Source organism: Bos indicus, chromosome 13 (assembly GCF_029378745.1).
Source record: "Bos indicus isolate NIAB-ARS_2022 breed Sahiwal x Tharparkar chromosome 13, NIAB-ARS_B.indTharparkar_mat_pri_1.0, whole genome shotgun sequence".
NCBI lineage: Eukaryota > Metazoa > Chordata > Mammalia > Artiodactyla > Bovidae > Bos > Bos indicus.
In genome coordinates, this window is record NC_091772.1 from 20,370,787 (window position 1) to 20,398,356 (window position 27,570).

The 27,570-nt window shown below is 36.6% G+C and overlaps 1 protein-coding gene across 3 annotated transcripts; it reads left to right on the plus strand.

Moving 5' to 3' along the window:
• The first annotated feature begins 300 nt into the window (after positions 1 to 300).
• On the plus strand, positions 301 to 27,570 carry ARL5B (ARF like GTPase 5B). 3 transcript variants are annotated; one of them, XM_070800804.1, is made up of 6 exons: positions 301 to 431; positions 13,873 to 13,933; positions 15,838 to 15,985; positions 18,604 to 18,687; positions 20,071 to 20,222; positions 21,232 to 27,570. In XM_070800804.1, the coding sequence occupies exons 3-6, from the start codon at positions 15,842 to 15,844 to the stop codon at positions 21,278 to 21,280; spliced, it is 429 nt and encodes a 142-aa protein (XP_070656905.1). In that variant the 5' UTR covers positions 301 to 431; positions 13,873 to 13,933; positions 15,838 to 15,841; the 3' UTR covers positions 21,281 to 27,570. The 3 variants fall into 3 exon arrangements, with proteins under 3 accessions (XP_070656905.1, XP_070656904.1, XP_019828575.1); XM_070800803.1 differs by lacking the exon at positions 301 to 431 and adding an exon at positions 483 to 596; XM_019973016.2 differs by lacking the exon at positions 301 to 431 and adding an exon at positions 667 to 1,010.

Consider the following 27,570-nt stretch of genomic DNA (forward strand, 5'->3'; position numbering starts at 1 on the left):
AGAATCGGTCTGCCAAATCAGGAGACGCAGGAGAGGAGGGCAGAATCCCTAGGTCGGGAAGATCCCCTGGAGAAGGAAATGGCAATCCACTGCACTATTCTTGCCGGGAAGGGAAAATCCCGTGGACAGAGGAGGCTGGCGGCGTTCTGTGCGGTAGCAAAGACTCGAATAGGACTGAGACCACACAGAGCACAAATCGATCACACAGCCGAACTCCTGCGGCTACAGGCATTCCATGCATCCTTTCGTAATCAATTCTATTCAGAATTAAGAATCACTGCAGAAGCGAAGCTTGCCCACCAGCCTGAACTTGGCAGTTGAAACACTCCTCCCTTTTGTGCAACAAAAGGCAGCTGCTCAGAATAACTGTAGTCTGTACCCAGGTTTAAGGACCAGGAAGGCTCCTGCTAGTCAACAGAAACTCAAGAAAGGTAACTCAGCAACAGCTTCTAAACAGGAAGACACCCGAAGAAGCCTTCTTCCCGGGAAACTCCGCGACTTGCACCCACACCCCCACTTTCCACCCCTCTGGTAGCTCGGAGCCCGCCCACCGGAAGTGAAACTGAGGAAACGCCACATGGAAGGCGTGGGCTGACGTAAGCGCGCCGACGTCCGGCGCCGTGCTTCCGGCGATGGGTGGTTCACAGATCGGCAGGGGAGGCGGAGCGGAGGCGGGGCTTGGGGCTGGTTGAGGCTCTGGTGGGTAGGTGGGTTCAGACCGAGGGGACTACGGGTCGGCGTTGGGCTCAGTGGGCTCGAACAAAGGACTCTCGGCCAGGGACTCGGCGCAGTGCCTTCTGACGGGTAGCTGAGCGGCAGATCGCGGCTTCTCCGCCAACCAGTGCCCTCGCCGCGAGGTCCCAGTCGGCTTTACCTCGGTGCCCCACGGCCAGTCCCGCGGTGGGGGGCCCGGCGCAGCGGCACCTGCTGCTGAGGGACCCCGCGGCCCGCCAAGGTGCTCATGATGGGGCTGATCTTCGCGAAACTATGGAGCCTCTTCTGTAACCAAGGTGAGAAGGATGGAGCTGCGCAACGGCTCGAATCCGAGGCAGAGGGTCTAACCGCTGGAGGGGACAGCTGTCTGGGGGTTAGGACAAGGTAAGGCAGGGCCCTCGGTGGACACAAACGTTCTGAGACGCAGAGAAGCGACTTAGTCAAGGAGGTTGGGTAGAAACTCACTGTTATAGCTTGGAAGACGGTGCAAGTGATGGTTGCGAGAAACGGAATGATAGTTGCGAGAAATGGAAAGTCAGAACAGGGGGCATTTGGTGTCCTGGGATCCAAACCAAGAATTTGGAAATTTTACCGAAGGAAAGCGGAAAGCAACCTAATGATACCGGGAGACATTTGGAGGGCCTTTTCCTTTTCTAATTAAGTATCCTAAGTCTTGCCCCAGGATGTGTTCGCTCAGAAACCTATCAACTTAAAAAAACGTTACTAGTGCTGCTTTGTTTTTCGCCCTGTTCTTTTATCCAGTTCGCCGTCACGTTCTCTGTGATTTCGCCTGCTTTCCCGGACTTGGGAATGAATTGAGATACACGGGTTTCTAGAAATCTTCGTACTAAACCCTTTATTCCTTTCTTCGATATTGAAAAACTCAATGCGTTTGGTTCTGTGGAGGATATTGCGTGTACGTAATTAGTTTAGAAACTGGTTCTGAGATGTCTAAAAGTTGCAAATCCAAACGGCCAAGAAGTTGTAAAACCTGTTCTCAGAGTGAATAAGACGTGATGGCTTCTGAAGAGAATATACCCAGACAAAAGGGCCGGCTATAGGTAAAGTTTTAGGCATTCTTTTAACTGTTATCTCAGTAATTAAAACCATTCTAAAACATACGGGGTTTTTTTTTTTTTTTTTTGCATTTAGCATCCGAACATAATAAAAGCCAGTGTTTTATGATAGTACCAGTCAATTATTGCTAATGTGATTTATTTTTTCTGTATTTAAGAAGTTAGGAGAATGAAATGACTTTATAGTCACTTGTTCTGTAGATCGATAAGAATACTAAAATATTCTTTTTCAAGGTTACAAGTTAATAAAGATGGATATATGCATACACATATACGTGTGTGTATAAACGCAATTACCGCAGGTTTCAAAGTGGCCAGAGTTTTAATTCCATATGGATATTATCCATAACTTTAATACATTATTTTTTCAGCAGTGTATGTTTTCTAATCCTCATTACATGAATTTACTATGTAAAGCAACATTTTAAGACATATTTAAAAGTATAGAGATTAATAATCACTTGCTATCTTTTCTCATAGTTAAAGAGTTTTCTGTGTGTGATTTGTCCCATCCCCTTTTCTCTCCTTTCTGTTTTATTACTGTGTTTATAATTTTTTTATAGATTTTTTTTGATGTGGACTATTTTTAAAGTCGTTATTGACGTTTTTACAGTATTGCTTCCCTTTTATGTTTGGTCCTGGGGCGTGTGGGACCTTAGCTCCCTGACGAGGGCTTGAACCCGCAGCCTCTGCATTGGAAGGTGAAGTCTTAACCACTGAACCACCAGGAAAGTTCCTGTTTATCATTTTTTTGAGGTTTCTTAATCAAACTAGGTTTCCCTGGTGGCTCAGAGGTTAAAGCGTCTGCCCTCAATGCGGGAGACCTGGGTTCTATCCCTGGGTTGGGAAGATCCCCCGGAGAAGGAAATGGCAACCCACTCCAGTATTCTTGCCTGGAGAATCCCGTGGATGGAGTAGACTATACAGTCCCCGGGGTCGCAAAGAGTCGGACACGACTGAGCGACTTAACTAACTAACTAATCAGACTAGAAGGGAATAAGGTATGAAGAGGGAAAATTCAGATGATGAAAGACATTCAATAGGCTATTTCTACAAGTCGTAATTGTTTCATCCTTTTAAATCCCCATTATTATTTAGGAATTTTTCTTTTCCTTTAACTTCCTTGTTTAGAAAATTTAGAACTATGTAATGGTTATTCTGTCATTGTATTCATTCATACAACTAACATTTACTCATAGACCATAAAGCCAGACATGAGATTTAGGCATAGGAGAGACAAAGGTTAAAAATAAACAGAAAAGTTAAGGTAGTTACTCTCAAAGTACTCAAAAAAGATGCAGCATGGTAAATTATTTCACAGATAATGTAATAAAAGCATGGTGATGGTCACCGAGAAGGAAGCAATAAATTTTTTCTCAGGTCGTTCCTAGAAGACATTACAGGAAAAGATATACTTGGACTTTAGTGATAAATAGGTGTTTACGAGGCCTGCTAAGCGGTCTGAGTGGAAGGACTGATATGCAAATAAGAGAGGAATGAGATAGTTGGATAAGTAGTTTTGTTTGGCTGTATCTTAGTTTGCCTGTGGGGGGAGTTAGAGGAGATGAAGTTGGAGAGGTAACCGGGAGAACCAGATCATAGAAGGCCTTGTGTGTAGACCTGCTAGCCATAGAGCCCTTCCAGAGTTTGGTCCTTGTATGTTATCTTTAGAGCAGGGGAATAATATGATCAGATTAGTACTTTAGTTCTGTATTTTTACTTTCTATTTGTATCATCTGACAATCTCAGCATTTTCCATTTTCACCACTATGACACATGAAGTGATACTCAAATCACTCAGTCTTGGTTGCATATTAGAATAATATGCCCAAGGCCCCACCTCAGACCAGTTGAATCAGAAAGGGGAGGAGTGGCCCTGGGCCTCAGTGCCAAGATGACTGGAATATAAAGAGGGAATTGAGGACTGTTTATCTTGCCTTAAATAGTCCTCTCCCTTATCTTTCTTCCAACGTTTGTTTCCTATAGTATTTTAGAGCACCAGGCATCTTCTCATAAATGTGATACCTTTCTGGGAATAAGTATACTAACAGCACGTTTGGCTAAATAAAGCTATGACAAAGTGCATGCTTAATCTCTGTGATTTTTGTGTTTCCTTATTTTAAGCTAGGAGACTGATTACTTCAATGCACTTATCAGTGAAGGAAGTAATCTTTGTGGTGGTTTATGTGTTTTGTACAAGCATACCTCAGAGATAGTCTGAGTTCGGTTCCGGACTACCAGAATAAGGCGAATATTGCAAAAAAGCCAGTTACACAGTTTTTTTGCTTTACCAATGCACATAAAAGTTATGTTTAGGCCATACTGTAGTCTATTAAATGTGCAATAGTATTATGTCTAAAAAACAATGTACAGATCCTAGTTTAATTATTGCTGAAAATTGCTAGCCATCATCTGATAGTGCAGGATTGCCACAAACCTTCAATTTGTAGAAAATGAAATACCTGTGAAGTGCAATAAAATGAGGTTACGCCTGTAGAAAATACCATGTTGATATCTGTCTTTAGATTCACCTCAGAAATTGAGCACTCTTCTTTTTTTTTATTAAACTTTCTTAACTCTCTTAGACCTTGGTCTTTTTTTCTATGTGTTGTCACCACTATACAGTTGGTCATCAGTTATTTCTTATTTTACTCAGAGTTAGGAATGAGTGGAATATGGTTTTAATTGTAGTTCATTTTCAGAACCAAAGAACAGTGACATTTTAATTTCATTAATTCATCATTTCCTTCTCATTGGTTAATTTCCTGCTATCATTTTGAGCAATGATAGCCAATTTGTATGCATTGTTACTGTTCACTTCTGATGGCTTACATCTGATGTCTCCTATTAGTGTTTTGCTCTTAATTCTGGATTTTTTGCTAGTTTGAAACACACCAGACTTAAATTTATCACTATCTGCCCCATTTTCTAAAACCTGCTTTATCCATACCTTCAAATGGTTCAGATTTCTGATCAAATGTCATTCCTCAGAGAGCCCTTTCCTTCCCTGACCACTTTTACCCCAACATTCACTGTCTTTACCCTCCTTGTTTTTCTGAGTAACACTTATCACTCCCTGTAATCATATAAATTTAGTTGTTTACAGTACTTATCTGTTTCAGTAGAAATGAATTCCTTGAGGCATGAACTTTGTCTTGTTTGTTATTGTATCCCCAATACAAAAGAACTTTTGTTCAATTTTTTTTGTTTTGTTTTTCAAACAAAAATTTTATATCAAAGTAATACACTTTTTAAAAAGTTATATAGTTCTGAAGTCTGTAAATGATGTATTAGTCAAATCACATGTTTCTGAATAATATGCATATTCTGGATAACATGGAAATTTTAAACATAGTTTGGGGTTTTTAAAGAATTGAGGTGTAATCAACACATAACATTATATTTGTTGCAGGTGTACTGATTATTTGTCTTATTGTGGTAGGAGAGAAATTAGTATTTTTATACCTTTTTCCCTCATTATCCTAGGATAGTATTTTGGGTTAATTTTTGTGACTGTAAAGTTTTGTTACTACTAAGTTGCAATATGCTATAATTATGTTTCCCTTTTTTCTACAGCTTTTCCCCCCCTTGAATAATCACATCTCATTGCCTTAGTTTTTTTTGTGCGTGCTGTGTGCTAAGTCGCTTCAGTTGTGTCTAACTCTTTGTGACCCCATGGACTGTAGCCCCCCAGGCTCCTTTGTCCATGAAATTTTCCAGGCAAGAACAGTAGAGTTTCTACATCACACCTATCATGATCTACTCTTCCTACTCGCCCCCTCAGTATTCCATCCTGCTCTTAGTTGGGCCTGTTTCTCATCTTTGACTGCTTGCTATACTACTATTCTGGACTTGTGTTTGCTACCATTCTAGGAATTTCCTTTGCTTTTCCATTTTATTAGAAATTTCTTTTTTTTCTTATTTCCTGGCTGTACTCCTTGATGAAGTTCATCCTTCAGAAATTTCCTGCAAAGGTGTCCAAAGTGATAATTTTTTGTGTGTGATTCCAAATACCTGAAAATATCTTGGCCTGTCCTCATTTTTGATTTATACTTGGGCTGGATATAGAATTCCAAGTTGGAAAGCATTTCTTTCAGAATTTTGAAGGTATTTTTCATTCTAGGAAATCTGTTTTCTTTCTTCTTAAATTTAGGATTTCTTCCTCTACTAATCTGTAAATCTTATTGGTCATATGGTACTAAATGTCCTTTCCATTTTTCTGTCTTTTGAGTGTGTATGTGTGAGTGCTGGGATATTTCTTTGTCTTCCAATCCTATTGTCTATTTTTAGCTGTTATATTTCTAATTTATAAAAACTTATTATTTGCTAAATGTTACTTTGTTGTTGTTCCTATGTCATTGCTTCACAATGCTATGTCTTCCAAGTGTCTTAGGTTTGTTTCTGTTTCTATTTATTTTCTGTTTCTGTGTATTTACCCTGGAAGCTTTCCCTATAGAACTATTATAAGTAATTCCATTGCATGAATATACCACAGTCTGTTTATTTATTTGCATCATGTTGGGTTGTTAGATTGTTCTAAAGTGGTTTTACTTTTTTTTTTTTTTTTTTTACTTTTACCAGCAACATTTGAGGCTTCTACTTGTTCCATATCTTTACCAACATTTGGTGTTGTCAGTATTTTAATTTTAGCTATTTTGTTGGGTGTGTAATGGTGTCTCATTTTAGTTTTAATTTGCATTTCTCTGATGACTTTAGATGGGGAAACAATGGAAACAGTGGCTGACTTTATTTTTCTGGGCTCCAAAATCACTGCAGATAGTGATTGCAGCCATGAAATTAAAAGATGCTTACTCCTTGGAAGGAAAGTTATGACCAACCTAGACAGCATATTAAAAAGCAGAGACATTACTTTGTCAACAAAGGTCTGTCTAGTCAAGGCTATGGTTTTTCCAGTAGTCATTGTATGGATGTGAGAGTTGGACTATAAAGAAAGCTGAGCGCCGAAGAATTGATGCTTTTGAACTGTGGTGTTGGAGAAGACTCTTGAGAGTCCCTTGGACTGCAAGGAAATCCAACCAGTCCATCCTAAAGGAGATCAGTCCTGGGTGTTCATTCGAAGGTCTGATGTTGAAGCTGAAACTCCAGTACTTTGGCCACCTGATACAATGAGCTGACTCACTGGAAAAGACCCTGATGCTGGGAAACATTGAGGGCAGGAGGAGAAGGGGATGACAGAGGATGAAATGGTTGGATGGCATCACCGACTCAATGGACATGGGTTTTGGTGGACTGCAGGAGTTGGTGATGGACAGGGAGGCCTGGCGTGCTGTGGTTCATGGGGTCGCAAAGAGTCAGACACAACTGAGTGACTGAACTGAATTGAAGACTTTTGGGTATTAACACTTCTTTATGTGCTAACTCGGCGAAGGCAATGGCACCCCACTCCAGTACTCTTGCCTGGAAAATCCCATGGATGGAGAAGCCTGGTGGGCTGCCATCTATGGGGTCGCACAGAGTCGGACACGACTGAAGCCACTTAGCAGCAGCAGCAGCAGCTGCATGTGCTAAGTGGCCATTTGTGTACTTTCTTTGCAAAATGTTTGAATCCTCTGCCCTGCCCCTTTTTTGGGGATCAAAAAACTTTTTATTTATCCTGGAATTGTACTTCCCAGGTGGTGCTTGTGGTAAAGAACCCTCCTGCCAATGCAGGAGAGGTAAGAAACATGGGTTCTATCCCTGGGTTGGGAAGATCCCCTGGAGGAGGGCATGGCAACCCACTCTAGTATTCTTACCTGGAGAATCTCGTGGACAGAGGAGCCTGGTGGGCTACAGGTGGACACAACAGAAATGACTTAGCACGCATCCTGGAATTAAGTCTTCTGTCAGATGTGTTTTGTGAATATATCCACCCCTAACCACCCAGCCTATGACTTCTCTCTTCATTTTTTAACTGAGATTTTTGCTGAGTGGAAGTTTTGGTTTTGGTGAAGTCTCATTTCTCTATATATTATTATTTAAGTGATTGTTACTTTCTATGTCCTGCTCCTTTCATCTAGAAGCTTTAGATTTGATGCTTTGGTCTGTAGCCATCTCAGATTGTTTGGGGGTTGGGATTCATTATTTTATTTTATTTTTTTATGTGGATATTTGTCCCAGTAGGATTTGCTGAAGACTTTTTTACCCCAGTTGATTACTTTGGAGTCTTTATTGAAACAGAAATGTTTCTCATTTTTTAGTTACTCAGTGTCTTGACTCTTCCTGACCCAGGAATCCCGCATTGCAGGCAGATTCCTTACCCTCTGAGCCATCTGTTACCTTTAGACTTTCTCTTCTCTTGCAGTGACTTCACAATAACTTTTAAAGCTGGTATTACTCCCACCTTTGTTTTGTTAGATCTTTTCAAAGAAAAGGTTTTCATTTTCTCATTTGTTTCTTTGTTTCTGTTTCACTAATTCTTGTTTTTCATTTCCTCCCATCTACTTTGTTTCCTATCCTCCCCTCCCCTCACCTTCTTAAGGGTTGGGTGGATGCCACTCCAGTATTCTTGCCTAGAGAATCCTGTGGACAGAGGAGCCTGGTGGACTGCTGTCCATAGGGTTGCATAGAGTCGGACACGACTGAAGCAGCTTAGCATGCATGCATGCATTGGAGAAGGAAATGGCAACCCACTCCAGTATCCTTGCCTGGAGAATCCCAGGGACAGAGGAGCCTGGTGGGCTGCTGTCCATGGGGTCGCACAGAGTCAGACACAACTGAAGCAACTTAGCAGCAGCAGCAGCAGGGTGTCATTGTTTTTATGTCTTTCTCCTTTCATATATAAACATCTTAAAGCTATAAATGTTCCTCTTATGTACTGCCTGGCTTTATTCCACAGATTTTAATATATTATATTGCATTCAGTTTTAAGAGAGGGTAAAATGTTCTCTTATATTGACCCACATTCCTGTTTTTCGTGTTTTGAATTTCCATCTTGCATAATTTCCTTTCAGGCTAAAGGAACTACACTACCATTTTTGTAGTGTGGTTTTACTGGTGAATGAGTTCTCTCAGTTTTCTTTCATCTGCAAATGCCCGTTTTACCTTCATTCCTAAAGTGTATTTTTGCTGAAAATAGCATCTTGAGTGTTTGTTTTTTTTTTAACTTCATAGGCCTGTAATTTCTTAATCTATAAAATATGCAAGGTGGCCCAGGTCAGTATTTTTGTGCATTTTTGGAGACCTGGGTTCCTCAGATTTGCTGTGTAGGTAACACATTTGTTGATGAAGAGGTGGGAGAGAAGGAGCAGATAAAGCTATGGCGTTTATGATTCTGTAATAGTATACTTTGCCAACAAAGGTCCATCTAGTCAAGGCTATGGTTTTTCCAGTGGTCATGTATGGATGTGAGAAGTTGGACTGTGAAGAAAGCTGAGTGCTGAAGAATTGATACTTTTGAACTGTGGTGTTGGACAAGACTCTTGAGAGTCCCTTGGACTGCAAGGAGATCCAACCAGTCCATTCTGAAGGAGATCAGTCCTGGGATTTCTTTGGAGGGAATGATGCTGAAGCTGAAACTCCAGTACTTTGTCCACCTCATTCGAAGAGTTGACTCATTGGAAAAGACTCTGATGCTGGGAGGGATTGGGAGCAGGAGGAGAAGGGGATGACAGAGGATGAGATGGCTGGATGGCATCATCGACTCGATGGACATGAGTCTGAGTGAACTCCGGGAGTTGGTGATGGACAGGGAGGCCTGGCGTGCTGCGATTCATGGGGTCTCAAAGAGTCAGACACAACTGAGCGACTGAACTGAACTGAATAGTATAATATAGGACAGGGTTTTTAATGGTTCTCCCTTTTGCCCTCTCCAGGAGGCAGGCTGTGTCTCATTGCTCTCCAGGCCTTCACGTCTCAGGTTGTGACCCCATATCCGCTGACATTTTACTTCCTACCTATTGCAATAATGCAAACTTATTTTCTATACATGCAGTATTTTAAATTTCCAAGTCACTAAATTTTGGCGTGCTGCTGCTGCTGCTGTGTCGCTTCAGTCGTGTCTGACTCTGTGCGACCCCATAGACGGCAGCGTAGGGCATCTTTATTTGTGTAGTTACATAGTTGTTCACATTCTCTGTGAACAACTGTTCTCCTTATATGGCAATTTTAGTGCAGGTATTATGTATCTAGAAGATAGCAATCCCTATTTCATGATATTTAGGTGGCTATCTTTTGTCTTAAGATTAAAAATTGGTCATTTTATATATATTTTTTGGCGTTAGCCCATTTTCATTGTTTAATAGTCTATGCTAAAACTATAAATTCTGTTTGTTATCCTTACAAATTGAGTATATAAAAATTTTTTTAGTTGGATAAAAGGAGAAATTTTTTTGTTGTTTCTTTTTCCTACTTTTTTTTTTAAGTTCTTTTTCATCATATTTTTCCTGTTAGCCATTTTACCCATATTTGTCTACAAGCCAGTGAGCGTACTAATTTTCTTTGAATCCTCATCCTGTATAGTCTTTATGTCTTCCTTGCTGGGGGGTTGGGAGGAGCCAGCTTTTAAGGAAATCCAAGAGAATAAACACCAAAGCCAAGCCCTGTTGAAAAACTTCTGTGCAAATACTTGGTCAAAATTAAACAAAAGCTCTATGATTGAGTATTTTCCTTCATTTAATACAAATAAACCTTCTTTGTGCTGGGCTCACACACCATGAGATGGTCTCTGTGGGCACCGTACTTCATTAGAAATCTCTTCCAGGAGACCAAGCTGCACCTCTACCCTCAACAAAGGTCTGAGAATAATGTTTCCAGTGCTACTCGTTGATGCATCTCCAGAACCCAAATGAGCTGGAAGAGATTTCTAGTGAAGTAGGATGCCCACAGAGACCATCTCACAGTGTGTGACACAGTTCTAACATGTTTGGATTCCTTGTCATTCTGATTGTTATGGCTTAACTCCAGAATTACTTGGTTTTCCACACACAACCATGCCTTTAAAACACACATTCCTTTCCCTAAGCATGGGCAGCCTATTACTCTATGACAACATGTTTTTAAATAAATAATGCTATCCGGAAACATTGGCGAAAAGACAGTAAATCTTAATTTAATTACATATGTAAAGTCCATTTGAAATAAAGAATTTAGTGTTGTCCATGTTATGGTTTGCCCTCTTTAAGCTTAACTAAAAATTGACTTTTTTGGTATTCATGGAGAGTAGTTTGAAGAACTGGAAGATAAGAATATATGGCTTACATATACATGTTGAGGAGAAGTTGCAGTTATAAAAATATACAATTGTATAATTTTCTCCTCATAACTTTAGAAATTTCAGTTTTAGTGAAATGGAAATCTCTACTCCCTGCTCTGTAAATAAAAATGACATTAAAATATTTCAAGTTCATCTCATAGGCAGCAGGTTGCAGTTCAACCTTTGGCATAAATCCTTTCTCACCTTAATTTGAGACTCACTTGAACCATAACTGATATATTTTGAAATTTTTTTTTAGCATACTAGGTAAATAAATAATAAAAGCACATCTGTTTTAGTTAATTATGAAAGGCAAGGGAAATTGTTTTTAATCGAAGCTACTCTACAGGAAATCACTGACAGTTATATAGCTTAGTCTCTTAGTTGATCTTTTGGGTTTCAGTACATAAAATAAGAACTGTCTATGGCTTGTTGATTATGCCTAACCAAAAAGACAGCAGTACAGAATAAACTTCCAGTACAGAACAAACAGATTTTGTGAGCATGAGGGCCCCTTTTTAACATCAGGTAACACCATACACTATGGTAGTTATGATGGTAGTTATGCTTTTGATATGTATTGATGTGAAAATTTGATAGAGCGCTGTGATTCAGTAGCTCCAAGAAACTAACACTTGGTTAGTCTAGACACCCACTGGTGGACGTTTAAAGCAGTGTGTTAAATTTTTCTGCTATGCTAGGGAGAATATGTGTCACTTTCCATATTTTTCTCAGTATTTCTTTGAGAACTGAATTAAGTCTTTGGTCATTGATATGCTCAAGTAGCAGCTAAACACAGCAGAGGCATTTGAAAGGAGGAGAAAGAATTATGGTTGTGCATAGAATACAAACAGCTTTTATTTTATACTTGTTTTTAGTAAATGCTCTTTGAACTTGAGTGTACTCTTATTATATAGATAGTTATAGAGATTTTTCAAAGAAAAGATTTAAAATAAACTTTTGGTTATTTCATGCTTTCAAAAAGCACTTAGCTGTTCTTTTACTAATGGTGCTTTATTATATAGACTCAATTTTCACTTCAGAAGATGTGTCTTAGTTTACCTGAAGGATAGATACACATCCCTTCATCATAAGACAGAGTTGAAATTTTATGTTTTGTCTTAATTGCTAGAATTCCATATCTTTGAGAGGGAAAGGAGTCTGAAAAGGTTAATCTTGATTAACTTTAAGTTAATTAAGCATTTGAAACTTTAATGAAGTTCATACTCCATCTACCTTCAGTGTTTTTCTTTGCTAACAGTTTAAACTCAGGGCCAGTCTTTCAAAATGATGGGTTATTTATGAATTTACCATTACAAGTCTTCAGTACCATAATAGTGATTATAATACAACCGTAAAGCCAAGAGCAGGCATGTTTGCAAATGGCCCTGTGTGTTCTCTTGAATTGCTCAGTAATGATGGTATTATCGTTCCATACCCTTCTCCTGGCAGGAGTACTCAGGTTGAGTGCACCTTTACATTAGTGGCTTCTTCTCCTGTCCGCTAGGGCCACGTGGTCTCCAGATCCTGGGCAGGTGGAGTTTCCAGCTGTCACCAAAGTTTAGGATATCTGTTCCTCCACTAATAAGAGCGCTGCCACTCGTGTACTGTTCTCAGGGACAGAAACAGGGCAACACTTCAAGATCGACTCCATTAGAAATTACGGGATACAAATCAAAAGCCAGAAAAAGAAAAAGAATGACAGTGAGTTAAGATAAGCAAACAAGTTGTGTTTCTTTTTTTAAAAAGTAACTCCTGCCATAGTGAAAATAGCCTTTCCAGAGGACCATGTCGTTTGTCTTGCAGTGCTATAGACAGCGCCCGTGTAGCATGCGGGTCATGAGAAGACAGAGACGTTTTGTGAATTATGGCTCCTCTTTTTGATGGGTGCAGTGTTGATACTATTTGAGTAGATGTATAATCAGAATTTTGACATTCATCAGAGGTTACCAAGAGCATCAGGGATCTGATATGAAATGTAGCAGATTCACTACATATGAGTTGATTATGTGGCTGTTCTTATGGCAACTTCCTTAAGTACCCTGTTGAATTCACTGGTAACTTTTTAAACGTTCTGCCCTGGGAAAGAGGAATCATACATTCTGTATAGGTTAAAAGTCTAGCAAAGATGATATGTAAAGTATTTTCTGAATACTAAGGCAGTTCCCAAATATCTACTACTTAACAGAATAATTAGCTGGGCCTTAAAAATGTGTTATGAAAGAAATGGCACTTCTAACGCAAGGCACCTGAAGGAGGGAACTGAAGAGTTGTTTTTGTATGAAGAGTGGAAACAGTTGAAAAAGCATGAAAAACTCAGTAATTGCTTATTTGTCTGGAAATTAATGGGAGGAAAAAAGTCTGGTTGAAATTATGTGTCTTAAAAAAAAGAAATTATACATCTTATTATTGACAGGGAATACTGTTCAGTTTTTTTGGATTTTTAAGTGGAAAGAAAAAAATATCTTGGTATGTGTAGGTGGGAAAACATCCGACTGTAAAAACAACTTGACAAAAAACTAATTTGATTGGTAGAGAGGGCAAGCAGTTGTGTACAGCGCTTTTTTTAAAACTTATATTCTAAGTCATACTATCTTGTCAAGATTACTATTTGGGTTTTCCCCCCAAACTAAGTAACAAAGTTCTCTTGTGCCTGCATCTTACCCATCTCCCAGATTCTTTTATAAGAGAGAGAAAATGTCATAACAGATTGCCTCACTTAAGGCAAGTAGTCTTGACATCATAAAGTTTTATTTCTGTCTGTATCTTAATCCAGGAATAAATATCCAGTGAATGATTCTCATTAGTGAGCTACCTAATAATCATTGTTGAAAGCGTGTAATTGAAGTGCGCAGCAGTGTTAAATGTTTCTGGTTTGCTTTCTTTTTGTAGAACACAAAGTAATTATAGTGGGACTGGATAACGCAGGGAAAACCACCATTCTTTATCAATTGTAAGTATGGGTGTTTAATTAAACAGTTTTTATTTTCAATATTGGAGCTAATTTTGTATAATTAATAAGAATGAGATGCCATTATAAGGGGAAAACTTAAACATACAGTTTTGTATTTAGCCAAACACAAAATTTATTAAGCAGTTTTTAAGGTAAATTTGCTGTATGTTTGCTACAATGTTCAAAAACACTCATTTTTTTTCCAGCCTTGAAAGAAAGAATTAATATTAAACTAAAAATAACTGAAGCACACATTTCTGTGAGGGAAGGATGGGATAAAGTACATTTTGCTGAGCTCTTCCCTCTCTGAAGTCCATGTGAATAGAATGATATATTGAAGCTATTATTGCTCTCCTGACTAAATAGCTCAGGAATTGTTTAACATACCCAGACTTGTCAAATCAAAAGAAATGAAGATCGCACCTGAAAATACTGCTTTAGCGGCTTGCAACAAGAGGCTCGAGACTTCCAGAGAAATACATTACTACTTTCAGGATATTTTAACAGCCCATCAATCCACTTGTCAGACTGCCTCCCATTATCCTCTCAGTGCCAGTGCAGTGATCCTTGTTAAACAGTGGGAATGGATCTGTGTCCCAGGCATTTTAACAAATAATTATAAAATACAGTGCTCCATTGTATGCTTCTTGTCTCTTCCCGCCTCATCTTAAGTACATCAGCTGACAGGTCTCCAGAAATACTTCACTTAAGCAATGCTTAATGTTTTTTTTTCAGCTGCTTTGCTGAAAAGCTACCAACTTATGGCTTGTTGTTTCAGAGTTGAATAACTACTTGTTTTTCTTTAAAACATTCATCCATTGGTCGTTATGTAATTTACTATGCCTTAGCCTTTGGACTTTAGAAATAAACATTTCAGAAACCTGTCATCATTGTTGAAGTAATTTTGCATATAGCTTCAAAAATACATACATTAAACCCAAGGGAGAATTACAAGCTTCTTCCAACATAGTACTGACATATTATAGGCAGATAAATTTTGTTGAATTAATTGATTAATATAGCTTAACTGATGATTATGATAATACACGTGATATGAGCATCATTGTATTTTCATTTGCCCATCGACTGTAGTTTTGGTTAATAGACATCTAGTAATCTTTATGGTTAAGCCAAGTGTTAGCTTTCTCATGTAGACAGTCTTTAAAATGATCTCAAGCCCGTGTAGCTCAGTTGGTAAAGAATCTGTCCACAATGCAGGAGACCCGGGTTTGATCCCTGGGTGGGTAAGATCCCCTGGAGAAGGAAATGGCAACCCACTCCAGTATTCTTGCCTGGAGAATCCCATGGACAGAGCAGCCTGCCAGACTACAATCTGTGGGGTCTCAAGAGTCAGACATGACTTAGTGACTAAACAACCGCCATACTCGAGCCCAGAACAGGATGGCATATCGACTGTAGTTTTAGTTAATAGACATCCAGTAATCTTTATGGCTGAACCAAGTGTCAGTTTTCTCACGTAGACAGTTTTTAAAAAGTGATAGCCTACTTACTATTCATTGGTTACTACTTTACAAGTATAGATGACACAGTCACCTAGAAATTTGCTCTTTCAGCGTAGGGGATTGGTTCTGCTCTAACTGATAAGAGGACATGGGACTATTGGAATTCTGGCCACAAAAATGCCCTCTCACTCCACACAGTTCTGTCCAGATCAAGCCTGTAGTTTATTCTATTAAAAGAACCAAAAAGCATTCCTTCAGTTGTTGTTTGTCTAGGTATTTGTTTGCACAAATGTTCTGCAAGGTTGAACAGTGATTTTGTTGCTAGTGATTACCATCATTGGTGCAAGTAAAAAAGGTTGATTCATATGAAAATACAGAGATAACAGTTGCTTTGGGTTCTCAAGATTTACAAGAGTTTTTATGGTATCTGTCTTTTAACAGCTTAATGAATGAAGTGGTTCATACATCTCCAACCATAGGAAGCAATGTTGAAGAAATAGTTGTGAAGAACACTCATTTTCTTATGTGGGATATTGGTGGTCAAGAGTCACTTCGATCATCCTGGAACACGTATTACTCAAATACAGAGGTATACTGAGGTTACTTCTGAATTTGAATGAGAAGAACCAAAGAGTAAACCCAGAAAACAGATAGGCTATACAGAAGGCGTAGTCACAGTTCCCTTTTAATAAGATTCTTTTTCTGTAAGGAATTGGAGGTTTTCAAATTAAAGAGGAAAGGCAAGTCGGGAGAATAATGGGAGCTATTACTAGTGGAATGCTTACTGTTGTCTGGCTCTCTAAATTCATCCTTAGGCTAATACTGTAGTATCTCCATTGCTGGAGGAAGTGGACACCAGGATAAACTATATAACCTTTCCCAGCCTTACAAGAGGCTGTGGGTAGGGGGGAATACAATACTTTAAGCATAATTTAATACAGGATTTTTAAATCACATGAATTGAACATTCACATTTTTGGTGAGATTATATTTTAAATAAAAAGCAGATGATTTGCAAGCCATCCTCCCAGCATTCACTATCACTTATTTCATTATTTGAGTCAACCCAGGAAGCAAATCTGGAATATCTTTTATATTTGTGTTTATTTAATCTTTTTAGAGGCAAATTCTTTAAAAAATAATAAGTGCAGTGCTATTGAGAGAGGTTTATCTTCAGGAATACTAATGCGCAATTGCATCTATAGTTTTTCTTTACAAAGAGGTACACCAAACCAGTTACTTTTTCTGTAATGAAACCTTAAAAATTGACTTTTTTTTTTGAGAAGGAGTTGCAGAGGAGGTGGGAGTATTGATGCAAAGAATTTGTGGTGAATAACTTGTCTTTTAAAATTAAAAAAAAATAATAGCCTGTGTGTATGTGTGTATATATTCTAGTGCAGTGTGTGACTGGTCAAACCATGATGGCATATCATAGATACTTAGCAGTTGTAGTAGTGCTTAATTATTTTTATTTGCAAGGGGAGGATAGGTTGATAAGCTAGTATTTATGGTTATAGGTTAGTTTAGTATATATTTCTACATAACATAGCAAAATAACATTCTGAAACTAAAATGTGTTAGAATAAGGGAAGAACATTTTAATATAGCTGTAATTTCTTCACAGCTCGCAGTTAACTCCAAGTCTGAAAGGAGCAGTTACCTTTGGTGAATAAATCAAAGTTGGTTCCAGCTGATTCATACGTATTGATAACATTCCTAAATGGTAGTTTTTCAATTTGTTAACACAAAAAGACTTCACATTGGTCCAGAGAGACATACATTATTAGTGACTCCACTTACATGAATTGTCCTTAGAAACTATTTCTACAAGAATATCAGAATTACTACAGAGAACTTTTTGACCTTCCGTGTAGCACAGTAGCATAGCACATAGCATTTGCAGCCTTAGATTCTTAGGTAGAGATTTTATCTACATAGTGATTTTTGTTCACTTTGTTCACCCTTCTTATCTTGCTGCTTAAATTCTTTATATGGAGGCATCATTTAAAAGCTGAAATGTCACCATACAGTAAGTTACAGAGTCATTGACTAATTTCTGACACCTTCCGTCTTTAACTTAGGAGAAGGCAATGGCACCCCACTCCAGTACTCTTGCCTGGAAAATCCCATGGACGGAGGAGCCTGGTAGGCTGCAGTCCATGGGGTCGCTAAGAGTTGGATATGACTGAGCGATGTCACTTTGACTTTTCACTTTCATGCATTGGAGAAGGAAATGGCAACCCACTCCAGTGTTCTTGCCTGGAGAATCCCAGGGACGGCGGAGCCTGGTGGGCTGCCGGCTATGGGGTTGCAGAGTCGGACACGACTGAAGCGACTTAGCAGCAGCAGCAGCAGTCCATCTTTAACTTACAGAGTTACTTCCCCGTATTCTGTCTATTCTGACTTGGCCATATTTCTTACATTTATCCCCTGTTTTTAGATTTCCTTTTATCTCTTTATAAGCTCTTGTTAGTTTGTGCTCGGATTGCTCTATTTGTTTCTTTCCCCTAATTGTAGGGTCATTTGGACAATATGACTCTACCCTTCCTGTGTATTTGACTCATCTTCTATAACCCTCAAAATGTTTAGTCTCATTTCTTTTTCTTCTGTATAAGATGTTCAATTTAGGGGCCGTTTCTCATTGTATCTTATTTTTCTTATCAAAGATGCTTTATTTTGAAAATGTAACATACCTTTCTTTATTTACACCATTATCAATAGCTTTCTCCTGTTAGAGTATTAGTAACATCCAAGTGTGTATATATATTTCCATTTAACACATTTTTCTTGCCCTTCTATTGTTGATATTTTACATTAAATTTTTTTAAGTTTTAGTGTGAGTTATTTAAATTACTGGGACTTTTTTTTAAGACTGTGGCTTTCTTTTTTAAAAACACCTTTTACTACTTGAATTTTAAAATAAATCTTAGTATATATATTAAGGGCATATTATATCTTTAAATATCACTTTTAAAAAATAAACTCCAGCATGGTTTTTATTTGTTGAAGTTGTGAGTTATTTTTCATATTGACATTTGGATTTTACTGCTTGATGTAATTCAGTATAATACAAATTCTTTATGATGAAAAAGACCAGTTTTATAGTGATGATGTTGCCATAGTAGAAAGTACTTCTAGCACTTAGAGTAGTTTTGCAGAAAACATGAACATCTCATTCAATTTTCTTTCTTTTTACTTGTCTTCTAGTTCATCATTCTTGTGGTTGATAGCATTGACAGGGAACGACTAGCTATTACGAAAGAAGAATTATACAGAATGTTGGCTCACGAGGTAAATTTTGAAAACAAACATAAATGGAGTAAGGTATCCAATACTGCTTTTGTGTTTTCACAAAGATTAATGTGCTCTGCTGTTGGTTATTTCTTCGTTAACAAAGTTTTATATATCAAACTGATGAAAGTCGTGAAGTCAAAAAATTTTAATACTTTATCAAACTTAAGAAAACCTTACACATTAATCTGGAGACTGATGCTGTTAATTGAAAACAGTTTTCACAGTTAAAACTACTTGTTCATACCTTAAAAAGTCTGAAAAATTGTGGCAAGAGAATGGAAAATTTAAGATCTTTTCATCTCTGCAGTGTATAATGGGTTACCCTGGTGGCTCGGTGGTAAAGAACCCTTCTGCCAATGCAGGAGGTGAAGGTTAATCTCTGGGTCAGGAAGATCCCCTGGCAGAGGAAATGGCAGCCCAATCCAGTATTCTTGGCTGGAAAATCCCATGGACAAAGGAACCTGGCAGGCTACAATCCATGGGGTCGCTTAATTCTAAATAGTTCATAAATACAAAAGACTTAGAAAGTAAAACATTTATGTAGCTACCACTCAATATATGATGTTAAATACCTTATGAGATCTCTCCAATCTGATTTTCTTCCCTTCTGTCTGAGAGGATCCTGAAAGATTACACCATCCTAAAAGTAGTGAATATTATGCATATTATTACTGTGCACATTATTACTACAATTTTATGTACCCATCAACAACTATATAGTGTTTTACTCTAAGTATATATACCACACTTCATCTGTTCTTGTCTTAATGAACACTAAAGTTACTTCCAGTGTTCCCAGTTCTGCAGTGAACATTAATCAATGAGCTTTGGTTGGACAGATTAATTAGTAGTATTGCCCAACCCTCACCTTCAGTAAGCTCCTTTAAATTCTGGAGAGATTCTATAGTATACTGTATTGACCTACTAGAATATTGCTCAGATAATTTTAAGTCATTATTTCAGATTCAGGTTTATTTTACTTTTAGTTTGACCCATTTGGCCCAACAACAGAAAAATAACTTTTAATATCTAGCTTATATTAGTTTAATGTGTTTTTTAGAGTGAATCATTAAGTCATGGTTCTTTGAGGTCATTTTTTATTTCAACAAAACTTTTAAATGATTAGTGCCTGATTATTTTAAAGTACAGAGATTTCATTAGAATTGTTCCGTAGGGCCTATTCTACCCTCCTGCTTCATTAGTTTTATTTTGAATTGTGATATTTGATGTATTATAAGTATTTCATTGGGGGAGAATAGATACATGTATATATATAGCTGAGTTCCTTTGCTGTCCACCTGAAACTATCACAGCATTATTAATTGCCTATACTCCAATATAAAATTAAAACATTAATAAAAGATTTCATGTTGATTGCAGGATTTACGGAAGGCCGCAGTCCTTATCTTTGCCAATAAACAGGATATGAAAGGGTGTATGACAGCAGCTGAAATCTCTAAATACCTCACCCTCAGCTCAATTAAGGATCATCCATGGCACATTCAGTCCTGCTGTGCTTTAACAGGAGAAGGGTGAGTGTGTGACTTCTTTCAGATTTCTCGCAAGTGTTTTCCACCAACTTGCTTTCTTATTTGAATCCTTTTCCATTTTTGTTCTTATGGTGTCTCAGGTTGAGTAATTTTACTCAATTGCTACTGTTAAATTACAGTTTAACTAAGTTACCAACAATTTTTTTTTTGTAACTTTTAGTATAAATGGAATGTTTTACCAAAAAAGGGCAAGAACAAACTTTTGAAGAAAGTTTTTACAATCTAGATTTTCAGTTGTTGTTCATTTCTTGTGTCATTGATTAACTGGGAGAAAACTAATGTAACCGGAATAAAAGAGGAGACGTCAAAGAAATTAAATCTAAACTCCCAGCTTTCGACAAGAGCGCATCTCTTTCTTATCAGGAGTCATTTTGGGAGGCACACTTGTAAACAATGAACAATTAAGAACAATCCATTCTAATGTATTTCTCCTTTTCTAAGAAAGTACATTTGGACATAGTAGACTGAGGAGAACCCATTGTATTATATATGGCCTACCCAGTTTATTTCTAGAACTTATTTATCCTCAAATCAAACTGACCTTCTCATTATTTCTCATACTAGAAATAACTTGTAATATAGTAGCTATATGTTGATGTTTGGACCTATACTTGTTAAAGTATACTTATGCTATGCTATGCTAAGTCGCTTCAGTCGTGTCCGACTCTGTGCGACCCCATAGACGGCAGCCCACCAGGCTCTGTTGTCCCTGGGATTCTCCAGGTGAGAACACTGGAGTGGGTTGCCATTTCCTTCTCCAGTGCATGAAAAGAGAAAAGTGAAACTGAAGTCGCTCAGTCGTATCCGACTTTTAGCGACCATGGACTGCAGCCTACCAGGCTCCTCCGTCCATGGCATTTTCCAGGCAAGAGTACTGGAGTGGGGTGCCATTGCCTTCTCCGAAAGTATACTTACAGTAGACTTAAAGGATGCTTTCAGTTTTTAATATATAGTTTTTTTATTTTGAAAAGACTTTTGCTTTCTGTTTCAGGTTATGCCAAGGTCTAGAGTGGATGACCTCCCGGATTGGTGTGAGATAACTTTTTTGCTCGAAAGAGACTCTATTTATTCTGTGACATGAACCTAGTACATTTGGCTGCTAAAGCAGCAGCATGTTTAATTAATTTATAACAACACAAACCTCTGTGAGCAACACTTGAATCAAGTGCAGCTGAACTGGAACATAAAAGATTTTTTCTTAACTTTTTTTTAATGCACTAATCTTCAGTTGGATAAACATAATGTATAACTGTTTTCAGCAACAGAATTCTTCAGACTGCTTATTCTAATTATTCAACGACTGCCTTTTAAGAAATATTTGTCATATGTTTAATGTTTTCTGAAGTATTGTAATGACTGCTCCCTCCCCCTACCAGATAATTACCAGTTGTGGAACTTGTCAGGTACTGTTTGCAAACTTATCTAACACTAAATATTTGCTCCCTCTGTAAACCACTTACTTTTGGACAGAACTTTATTATAGAGAAAGAAATATGCCTAAAAGATATATATTTAAGGAGTGGATGAACATCATGAGACCTGCCTTTTAAATGAGTTGCTTTACCCCACATTATTGCAAGTCATGGAATAATTTTAAGTTTCTATTAGCATCTCAATTAAGAAGGCTGTTTATCTTAGAAGAATTAAGTTCAGTTTTCAGCCTACAAGATGGGATTGGTTTTGGTTAAAAACTAATAATAGTAAAATATTTATTTCAAAGCCCAACTTCAATAGTAAATACTTTGATTAAATATGGTATTTTTAAGAATGTCACATTATTCAACGCATATATAACTATCAGAAATTACTAAAGTATACCAGCACTGAAAATATAACAAGGCACTTGAAATATATTTTTACTATCAATTACAAACAACTTTATTATCAGAAAAAAGTTAACTGTTTCATTTGCAAGGGTACCACATCTGCTTTGGGCAATAGCTAAAAAGCAGAATAATAAACAGTTCATTTTATTTCTTAGGATTTCAAATTGTGTGATAGCATCTCTACCACCAGCAGTATATTACTTAAAAAATCCATGTCTTTGCTTAAATCTGTTGTGGTGTAATAGGCTTGAAACGATTAACATTTGTGTAATTATGCCTCGTGTTCTAAAATCTTTTACTAGATTATAGGAAACTGCTGAACTTAAGCGTGGCTTTTAGAATATTACTATGAAACTGAAGTTTAATACACTAACAACTTAAACAAATTTTTGCTAGTTAAAAACTCATAATCTAGCAAAAGTTTATTTTATTGAATAACATTAAAATATTTTTAAGGCAGTGTCTAATATGAACAGTAATCTAAATAGTACATACCTTAAGAGGGGGGGAAAAGTATTGTAGTTTTGCTTCTCTTTATTTCAAATGTGCGCTTTTGCTATAATGAAAGGGATAAAACACATACATAGAGAATAATACTTTATTTTTGCAGTATTCTTTCATTTGGGTCAAAAATAGGATTCAGTGTTCATAAAAATATCAATACCTATTCAAAAGTGATATTTTAATATTTTTACTGTAGGTTGTTTAAATTTTGCTGTTTTCAGGTATACTGGATTTATTATACTTAGTCTAAATAATTTAGTTGAATGTGGTGACATTTTTCTGATTCCTATTTAGTGGTAGTACTCCCTGGAACTGGAAATCACCAGAGGAAAACTCTCTGGGCTTTGGGACCTAGTTGTTCATTAACCTTGTTTTCAACCTTTTTCTTAAGTGATACTGTACCAGGTAGAGGGAAATTTTGTTTTTAATATAATGTATAGTCAGGAACAGGAGAGAAAAGTAGACAAGAATCAACACAGTATGTATGTGGGGTAGAGTAGGGGCAGGAGAAATTATGAAAATCTGTTTACCTAAAGCACACTTGGCCAGAATTTCTATCATGGGTTGTATAGTTTAGCCATGAATACTGGGGATAATTCTCTGAATTCTTTCCTGAGAAAAATCATATTTAATACTCCTGTATTTGTTCTTATTGTGATATCTTTCTTCTTGTATCTAATAAGATTGGCTGGCTCCATTTTCTTCTATCAAATTATATGGTTATTTTTTTATATTACCACATCAGCATTATACTGAAAGTGTTAATAGTCGATTGTATTTTGTCAGACTACTAGTGTAGACTCAAGTTTTCTATTTGATCTTTAAAATACAATTTGTTTTATTTTCTAAATGCTTTAAAAAAATATTTGTTGGTTCTGGATTAGAAATTGTTAGCTGTGTGTTGAAGATGAAATAGATGTCCAGCTAGTTTTGTGCCAACGATTGAGAAAAGTTCAATTAGAAAATTCATGTAAGACTTTTAAAGTTTTTTTTATGGGTTCTCATTAGATATTTCCTCTTATAGTAATATGAAAACTGATTATCCTTTACTCCAAGAGAATGTTTTGACCCAAGCACGTATTTAACATTGAAACATTGATTCTGAAATTTATTGAAAATCAGTCAACTATAAGATACTGTCTGATGAAAAAATGTAAATTGTGATTAGTGCCTTTATCTGAATTTTGAGATAAGTTCTCAATTTTGTATTATACCTGTTCTTTAGAAGTCATAATTGCAGCTCATTATTAATTTAACAATAGTTCAGGTTTCACCCTCCCCGTCAATCCCTTAGTTGCCTAGCAAAATTTCTAATAAGTGGTAGAAGGCAGGGGGACCCACCCATGTTACTTCTGGGAGATTATTCTACATATTTGTTTTTAATTTGAGATAAAGAAACTAAACAAATCTTTGGTTATAACTAAAATGTAACTGTTACCCTTGTAAGTTCAAGGCATTTTTCTTAATTTTGAACATGTTGCATTCTTCCTGTTTAAACCCATCTTTCTTAGCAAAGTCCATTTGAGAACTTTTAGAATTAATAAGCCTTTTTATATGGGAACATAGCTGTGTATTGTTAATGTAATTTAATTCCTTAAAATTTGAAATAGTATATCTATAATCTATTAAATAACACGATTAAGTACACATTTTTGCTTTTAGGTTCTTTGTTAGTATACTTAAAGGTATAATTTTATTCTAGCTTCACTAGAGGAATGATGATAAATTGAAATTTCATTGTTAAAAATTATTTTTTAAATGGATGCTACTCTTGTAACCATAGTCATTTTGATTAAGCATAAATAACTTTCATTATCTTTAGCATAAAGAGAAAACAATTATTTTCCTATGGAAACCAAGAGTGATATAGGCAGTGCTGTAAACATTATTCTCTGAAGAGTGATGGGGAGCCACAAAGCAAAGAAAATTTTAAAACAATAAAAGCTTTATTTTTAAAAAAGTATTTTTGATGTAGTATCTTGGGATGAATTATAAATAGATTTGTCTCTGCCTAGAGTTCATTGAATTCTTAACTATATAAAAGAATACCAGTTGATAAAACATACTGGTATTATACCTAGAATAGATTAATTCCCTTGATATTTATCTTTGAAGACCAACTTTCTGAGCCTAACTATGGCTTTGAATCCAAAACATATTTCATACCTAGTTCAGTTCTAAAGGATCTTTTTTATCTTGTCAGGGTATGGTCCCTTCACGATATAGCATGATGGCTTGTAGCTAGTAGAATGTAGGGCTGGCTATCTAAAGAAGTGGATTTGAATCTGTTTGGCTGTGACCTGTGTGACCTTGGACAATTACTATTGTTCCTGGCCTTCTTACTATTTTTCCCATACTGAAGAAAACTAGAGCAGCAGTGCAACTTTTGGTTTTAAAATTCTGAAAGTTTATATACTACTATTAAAAACTGAAGGAAGAAAAAAACACCCAAAACACAGAAACAAAAAAGAAGCAAACCAGATGGAGGAAGGACATGTAACATGAAATCAAATCTATTATTTGATTCCCACCTTATTATCATTTCGTTTAGTATATCAATACAATCAAATAAGAAAGCAAAGAAACAGCTAGTAACTGCCACTCCACTTAAACTGAGCTAATAGTTAATGAGAATGCAAAAGAGAAAATAAGCCACATATTGCTAAGAAGATATTTAAGCTATTTACAAAACACTATACTAGGAAGTGCTCTCTTCTAGAAAATATCTTGCTTATTTTCCTGGCTTTTACTAATTGGATGGAAGTGGTTAGTTTGTTCAGAGCTTATTGGCTTTAGAGGATTACCCCAAACTCCAGTTCTATGTTGATTTTCCAGTACTGAAAGGATAGTGCAGCCAGGATTGTCAATATTTTACAAATATCATAAATCTGTAAGTAGTTTAGATTCAAAGTCAGTTTTTTCAGTAATGTCTCATCCTTATTCATTTAGCATTACTGTGAAGACTGGCATCTAAAAGCCAGGTCCCCAAAAAGTACTTTTTAAGAGTTTCAGTTAACCAGAGTTATACAGAGAAGGCCAATTAAAAAAACAAAATTTTTTTTAAGCTGCTTTGTATTAAATTCAAGATAGAAAAAATACTGTGTTTCATCACAGACCTAAAATCAGCTTTAAATATATGAAGTCTTGTGAGATGTTTGAGAAATGTTAGAGGTTTAGAAGCATGTGTAGAAACAAAAGTCAAAAAACTTGATAATGTGAGGTTAAAATCTTCAATAGAAAATTTGAATGAAAACAGTGAATTGCCCCCATTCAAAGCACTTAAAACTACTAGAAAATTCAGTCTTACTGTAGAACCAGATGGCCTATATTATTATTTATGTGACCAAAGGATTGAAGACTGATTGGGTTTCTAGAATTTGAGAGTATAGTCACAAAAAGCCCCTTTTGCATTTTTATAAACCAGTAGTCTGCCCCTGCCCCCACCTAGAAATGGAAAAATAATGTGCTATGCATGTCTTCTGGAATTGAAAACAAAATTCTAGAAAAATAGAAATGTTCTCTTGCACAAACTTGTAAAATTTTAATTTAAAAATTACCTCAGTTTTCAGTCCATATGGTGTTGTCCTCCAGTTTGTGTGATGTGGCACCATCCTATTAAAGTCCCCTTCCCCCAAACTGTACTGAAATAGGCAGGTTTCACAGCCAAGGGAGAACATTCCTCAAAGACTGTTTTCTTTTAGTCTAGTTTACCACCAGCAGGACTCATGTGGAGCAGATCCATATACTGTTCATTAAAGCACATGGACAAGTGCTTAGTCAATATTTAATCTGTTTAATTAAAACCAAGTAAGGGAAAGGAAAAACCTTAAAATTTAATTGATTTTTATTATACTGTGAATATATTTCCATCAGTGTTGGTAAGATATCAAATGACTATCAGTTGATGTTGGTTATATATCATTTATTTGTTACCTTTTGGCCATATTCATAAGAGAATATAATCATTTTAATCTTACATTTTCCTTTAGGAAATTCAGGGACTCTACAGCCCCTATTTTGTTCTCTTGGAGTAAACTATTCAGTGTAGTTATGAAAACTTTTCATTTTGATTTTTCTTAAAAGTTGAGCTGCTGTTTCATTAAAAGTGTGAAATAAAATAATGGTTATGATTTTTTTCCATTATGTAATTATTATAAATTTTACCTTATTGATCACTGTACAGAGGATGGTTAAAAAAAACAAAAAATAAAGCTGAGAATCATTGCAGCCTTGCTTTGTGTTAGTTCTGATCAGAATATCATGATTATAATTGCACGTTGCCATCTTAACATAAATTGGTGCTTTAGAGCATGAAAGAGGAAACAGCAGGCCCTATATAATACACTTCTTGCCTCAGAATGTAAAACTACATTAAAGTGTCTGTATATTTATGTTCATTTCTTAAGATTTAAATATAAATTGTTACCCATGAAGCTTCAGGCTTTCTGCAAACACTGTAACAATATATTAGCTAATCAGCTTGGTAAAATGAAGATGGTGTTAATAAGGCCAAAATTATGAATTGGATCTCTCTGGGGGTCCACTGGTATTATACAGAGGAAAAAAATGTCTTTCATGCCACAATCTGTGCTTCTTAATCCCAACCAAACAACTGAGATGTGTGCTATTGGTGCAGTATATAAGCATTCATAGAATTAAAAGAGCAAATTAATTATTTAATGCACTCACATCATCACTTCTTGAAAGTGGTTCAAAACATGTTCTTCTAGTGGTGGGGTTGTTTTAAAGACATGTTTTAACTTTTTAATAGTTTTATTACTGTCGTAAAATGCTTCGATATGTTAAGTTTAGGTTACTGGTACTCATGACTTACTGCTTGCATGCCTACTTATCCAAGTGAAAGGATGCTGTTTGCTCTGGAATGTTCATCTTTTAGACAGGTTTTGGCTCATTTGCAATCATGGTGCAATACAGTGTAACATTGTTTTCAGTCAACAGTTTTATTTTTGTCATAATAAATAATTACTTTTCCAATATGA